This window comes from Rhinopithecus bieti, unplaced genomic scaffold (genome assembly GCF_001698545.2).
Source record: "Rhinopithecus bieti isolate Rb0 unplaced genomic scaffold, ASM169854v2 scaffold_28320, whole genome shotgun sequence".
NCBI classification, from domain to species: domain Eukaryota; kingdom Metazoa; phylum Chordata; class Mammalia; order Primates; family Cercopithecidae; genus Rhinopithecus; species Rhinopithecus bieti.
This window is the reverse complement of record NW_016812310.1, coordinates 1-901: the sequence shown is the minus strand read 5'-3', so window position 1 is coordinate 901 and position 901 is coordinate 1. Positions and strand designations below refer to the sequence as shown.

At 45.4% G+C, this 901-nt stretch overlaps 1 protein-coding gene across 1 annotated transcript; it reads left to right on the top strand.

The window, feature by feature from the left end:
• Positions 1 to 19: 19 nt before the first annotated feature.
• LOC108544636 (testis-specific chromodomain protein Y 2-like) lies at positions 20 to 896 on the top strand (the record flags this gene model as incomplete). The annotated part of the gene is made up of 1 exon (XM_017895865.1): positions 20 to 896. A coding segment is annotated over exon 1 (753 nt), but the record flags the coding sequence as incomplete, so codon positions are not given.
• Between the last annotated feature and the right edge of the window lie 5 nt (positions 897 to 901).

Below are 901 nucleotides of genomic sequence, written 5' to 3'. Positions count from 1 at the left end.
GAGACAAAGCCTAAGCTGTTCCACTAGGGACTCATCCATACGCAGAACCTGGTGAAGCACTGGAGGCAGAAAGAAGTGGCGAGGTGGAGAGGCAACTGAAACAAAGTTGGCACAGCAACTGCTCCAACCCTGTGTCTTTCTTCATGGCTTCCCAGGAGTTTGAGGTTGAAACAATTGTTGACAAAAGACAAGACAAAAATGGGAATACAGTGTATTTGGTTAGGTGGAAAGGTTATGACAAACAGGATGACACTTGGGAACCAGAACATCACCTCATGAACTGTGAAAAATGTATACATGATTTTAATAGACGACAGACTGAGAAACAGAAAAAACTAGAATGGACCAGGACAAGTAGAATGTGTTCAAACAATGCCAGAAGAAGAACTTCCAGATCTACCAAAGCGGACTATACTAAGAGCTCTCCTAAAATGCTAGTGACTGGCAAACAACACGGATCCAAAAGCAGGCAGTTATTTGCTGCCAGCAAGAACGTTAGGAGAAAGGCGGCTTCACTTTTCACTGATGCAAAGGATATGGAGTTGGTAAATTCAACTCTCAAGACATTTGCACCTGACAGTCCTGTTGACAACAAGAAAACTGTGAGCAGCTTTCAGGAACTCAAGAAACTGGACCCTATTGCAGTGGATCAGCAGGACCTGGTGGACTTCAAGGTGACAGAAGGGAAACCAGTCAGGGACCCTTTGTCAGGTCCCAGTGCAGAACAGGCTGGAATAGAGGACAAAACCCTGCTACAGCCACTAATATCTCAGATGTCTGGCTCAGTTACTGCTTCCATCGCCACAGGCTCAACTCCCCAAAAAGCTATAGTGGTATTAATAGACCCACTAGCAGCCACTGGAACAACAGACACATGTACCTCAGTTGCAAGAGTGAAAGG